This window comes from Hordeum vulgare, chromosome 2H (assembly GCF_904849725.1).
Source record: "Hordeum vulgare subsp. vulgare chromosome 2H, MorexV3_pseudomolecules_assembly, whole genome shotgun sequence".
In the NCBI taxonomy this organism is placed as follows: domain Eukaryota; kingdom Viridiplantae; phylum Streptophyta; class Magnoliopsida; order Poales; family Poaceae; genus Hordeum; species Hordeum vulgare.
The window spans coordinates 646,249,917-646,254,546 of NC_058519.1; the positions used below are offsets into that span (position 1 = coordinate 646,249,917).

At 50.3% G+C, this 4,630-nt stretch overlaps 1 protein-coding gene across 1 annotated transcript; it reads right to left on the minus strand.

Moving 5' to 3' along the window:
• Positions 1-2,138: 2,138 nt before the first annotated feature.
• On the minus strand, positions 2,139-4,630 carry LOC123428343 (beta-glucosidase BoGH3B-like). The gene is made up of 5 exons (XM_045112544.1): positions 4,531-4,630; positions 4,098-4,393; positions 3,557-3,949; positions 2,953-3,454; positions 2,139-2,872 (listed from the first exon to the last, which is right to left on the minus strand). The coding sequence occupies exons 1-5, from the start codon at positions 4,613-4,615 to the stop codon at positions 2,379-2,381; spliced, it is 1,770 nt and encodes a 589-aa protein (XP_044968479.1). The 5' UTR covers positions 4,616-4,630; the 3' UTR covers positions 2,139-2,378.

Below are 4,630 nucleotides of genomic sequence, written 5' to 3' on the forward strand. Positions count from 1 at the left end.
CCCGGCCCAAGAAAAACAGAGTGCGACCGGCAGGAGTACTCGACCGGCAGAGAGCTGGTTTTCCCCGCAACCGATCCGATACGAGAGGAAGCAGAGAGCCGGTTTTCCCCCATCCGCAGCGGTCCGGGCGGTTTTTTCTTTAAGAGGCTGACAGGTGGGCCATGTATGTCAGAAAGAGCATCTATACGTATAAATACACGATCTGCAAAATACGGCAATGTATCTTAATACGTATTTGCAAAAAAATTGAAAGATGGCACCAACTTGTGAATACGGCTTCAATTATGACACTCTCTTGCAATTAACTCGAAATTTGCGGTGACCGGCCACCATCGTGCGTCTCGTCTCGTCGTGCTCAGGTCTGGCCGCCGTCGCACGTCTCATCGCTAACTGCAGTCGTGCACGGCAGCCGTTGTGTGTTGGTGGAGGAAGGGTGCCGGTGCTCTGCTACGATCTGGAGATATATAGACAGCCAAAGTAGTTACGAGTTGTATCCGAGTTGGGGTCAAAAGATTGGCACGTGTTGTCTTTTCTTTTAACACAATACTAATGCAAATGTTTATATACACGCGCATAAATTTATCCTTATAGAAGCATACATACGCATATCTTATTCTTATGAACACCTTCGAGAGACTGAGTCGGCATATCATCTTATGATTTGCGAAGTCATCGTAGGCTTATCGTCGTCGACGAAACAGTCTCCTTCTACTAAAAGCGTATTGTCAAAAATTCTGAAATAAATCCAGAAATAATGCAAGCACCACGACTTGAATTCGGATGGGACTTTCTCTCTAACCATCCAACCACAGATTGATTTGCATTGACACGTATTGCCTTGCATTACATAGTGCGTGGTGCCTATTATTTTATTTTTATTATTCTTATTATATTCTTTGGGTTTTTTCCTCTAGTTCTTTGGTTTTCTTTTGTTTGGTTTTCCTTTTTCTCATAATACACGTCATATGCTGTAACAATTATTTTTCACCCACAAAAAGCATTTTTTGCTACACCTTGAACATTTTTGTAACACCTAAAGAATATTTTTTAGGTACCCATCAATACTTTTATTAAATGAATATTAAACATTCTTAAATACACATCAACATTTTTATGAATGATCTGGATTATTTTATTTTATTATTTTAAAACCATATTAACATGTTAAAAAATAGAAACATATATTTGAAACATGTGATATATTTTTTTCAAATGCCATTTACAATTTTTTGATTCATACAAAATTTGTCTTTTAAATTACGCGAACACTTTTTTTACATTGTATAATTATTTTTGAAATGTCACAAACATTTTCTGAAACGCGTGAAATTTTTGAAAATCGTTTCATTTTTTCCCTCCTTTTCCATATTGCTACACTCTACTACACATCAATGGATCGACCTACATCTGTATATTCAAGTTAACCCTCGAACTAGCACATCCATTTATAAAACAAACAAAAAAACATACTGCACATATTGATATCCATATTATCCATGTAACATCCAGATATATTATCAGATAACCTATCCCTATTATCCATGTTATATGGAGTTCCACTCTTCGTCGAGTTTCCTACTCAAGGAAGTACCGAGAGCCTGTAAACGGGAACACGATAGTTTTTTCGGTAGTATAAAGTGGCAAGAGACCCTCGTTATGCTGATGTATTAATCAGTAGGACTAAGAGCATGCCCAATGGGTAGCCCCAAAGGTGATGCTTCATAGGCCAACTAGGCTCGGATGCCACTCTGGCAGGAGGACCGATGCTTGCATGCGCCAGGTGAAGCTTGCAGAGGAGGCTGGTTCTTCAATGAAAAAAGTAGGAAAAAGTAAGGAAGGAGAGAAAAAGAAAGGAAGAAAGAATGAAAAAGATGAACATATGAGGACAGTGGATGACGGCTGTGAGGTAGCACCATCATAGCCATCATTGGACTGAACAATAGCCTCAATCCTTCCAATTCTATGTGTTTGATGGGGCACCTGTCTTTTTTCGCCACCAGTGTTCATGCCCTAATGGCTCGAAGAACTTTGTTATCCGCCCGCGTAGAGAATGCAAATTATTGGAAAAGTGACCAAACGATTGTGAGGAACTTGATCGAGAAGTTGAGAATTCGTGATAGACAAAATTCTGGCATCACTAGAGATTTCAAGTTCATGAGACGTTCACAACGAACTCACACACACATGCATGGCGATGTACGCGATCAAAATCTTCCTCGTTTATTATTGATCGATCCCACTGGCTAATTAACTAATTAACCTCTCTCGCAAAAAAAAGAAAAAAAGAAAACTACAGTAATTTATCTCAGCTAGTCTCAGGTGTTCCAAAAAAAAAAAGGCTAAGGATATGGAAAATGAAATCCAAACTAGCTAAGGGGCTAGCTGCGATCGGTGGGCTTGGTGGTGAGTCCGAAGCCGAAGGGGAAGAGCGGGTCGTAGAGCTTGTCGCCGTAGTTCATGGGCAGCTGGTCGACGGACCTGACCCACGTGCGCGGCAGCTTCCCGGAGAAGCCGTGGTCCCCGAAGAGCACGTCGGCGACGCCGTGGCCCTCGGTGCCCGGCAGCCAGGCGGCGACGAGCGCGTCCATGGTGTCGAGGTATGGCTCCACGACGAGCGGACGGCCCGAGACGAGGACCACCACGCACTTGACGAGCTCGCACACCTTCCTGATGACCTCCGGCCCTGGGCCCGGGATGGTGAGGTTGAGGTTGTCGCCGGCCGTCGCGGCGTACGGGTGCTCGCCGACCACCACCACAGCGTAGTCGTACTCGTCCTCGTTCTTGGAGACGGAGCCCTTGTCCGGGTGCTCCGTGTAGTCGATGACCGTCTTCTTGTCCACCGCCGACTTGATCGCCTCAAGGATGGTGGTGCCTGCAATGCATGCATGTCAGTCAGTCAGCAGCTAATAACATAACATAAGAGCATCAGCAACGGAAGAGGAGCGGACGTACCTTGGCCGGTGATGCCGTTGCCGGACTGGCCCTGCCAGGACTTGGTCCAGCCGCCGCACTGGAGGCCGAGGTCGTGGGCGTGGGTGCCGACGACGAGGATCTTCTTGGCCTTCTTGGAGAGGGGGAGGACGGGCTTGCCATCTTTCCTGCCTTTGCCGTTCTTGAGCAGCACGAGCGACTTCCTGACGGCCTCCCTAGCGAGCTCCCGGTGCGCCTTGGCGCCGAGCTGGCCGGTGAGGGTCTTGTCGGGGAAGGGGTTCTCGAAGAGGCCCATGGAGAACTTGACCCTGAGGATGCGGGTGACGGCGTCGTTGATCCGGTCCATCTTGATGGAGCCGCGCATGACCTGGGCCGTGAGGTCGGCGACGAACTCTGGGTAGTCGAATGGGACCATGACCATGTCGATGCCGGCGTGGATCGTCTCCTGGATGGAGTGGTAGTAGTGCTTGTGCGGCGCGGTGGTGAGCTTGTCCACCGCCTGCCAATCCGTGATCACAAACCCCTGCAGGTAGTACGTACGTAGTAGAACGTGTCAGGTGATGGATGGACATGGACGAAATGACAATGTACTAGTACATATGGGAATGGGAAACAAATTAGTTACCCTGAAGTGCATCCTCTCCTTGAGGATCTGGGTGATGAGGTACTTGTTCTCGTGCATCTTGACGCCGTTCCAGCTGGAGTAGGAGATCATGATGGAGGCGACGCCCTTGATGACGGCGTCGTAGTAGGGCGGCATGTGGATCCGCATGAGGTCGTGGAAGCTGAGCACGGTGTTGTTGGCGCTGATCCCGTGGCGCGTCCCGCCGTCGCCGACGAAGTGCTTGGCGCAGCCGGCCACGTGCTTGGGCCCGCCCACGAAGGGGATGCCCCTGGGGTGCGTCGTGGAGACGTCGCCCTGCAGGCCGGGGATCACCGCCGCCGTCATCTGCTGCACCAGCTTCGTGTCCTCGCTGAAGCTCTCGTAGCACCCGCCCCACCTCGGATCACGGCAAACCTGCATCCATGCCCCAGCCGGCCGGATCCATGTGTACGTTAACGACGACGTCCACGTTCACATATATATACTCTCCATTGATGTAGCCATTGATTGATTGGTTGATTGCCGGAGTAGGAGTATTAAGGAAGAAGAGGTTATTACGCACCGCGACGCATGGCGCGAAGGTGTAGGGGATGCCGGTGGCCCGGGCCTCGAGAGCCGTGGCGCGGCCGATTTGCTTGACCAGGTTGGGGTCCCTGGTGGCGCCAAGGCCGACGTTGTGGGGGAAGATGGTGGCGTTGTAGGCGTTGTTGTTGCCATGCACGGCGTCGGCGCCGTAGATGATGGGGATGCCGAGGCGGGTGCTGAGCGCCGCCTTCTGCATCTTGGTGATCATCTCCTGCCACGTCGCCGCCGACGCCTTCTCCGACGGCACGCTCCCCCCACCGCTCAGCACGCTCCCTGCATGCATGCATGCACATCCATCCATCACACACACGTACTCTACATTGGAATTCGATCGCTCCATGCAATGCAAATGCATGACACGCACGCCGCCACACGCTGGCCGGCGGTGAAGGAAGGGAGAAGGATCGTACCGACGAAGTACTTCTCGATGACGGCGGAGGAGGCGTTGGAGCGCTCGATCTGCGTCATCTGCCCGATCTTCTCCGCGACGGTCATCCGGCCGAGGAGATC

Excerpts from the sequence above, each read along its gene's own strand:
- LOC123428343 (XM_045112544.1), bottom strand. The coding sequence starts at position 4,615 with ATGACCGTCGCGGAGAAGATCGGGCAGATGACGCAGATCGAGCGCTCC. Across the intron at positions 4,394-4,530 it reads CATCGAGAAGTACTTCGTCG|GGAGCGTGCTGAGCGGTGGG; the intron begins GTACGATCCTTC and ends GCATGCATGCAG. Across the intron at positions 2,873-2,952 it reads CAACGGCATCACCGGCCAAG|GCACCACCATCCTTGAGGCG; the intron begins GTACGTCCGCTC and ends CATGCATTGCAG.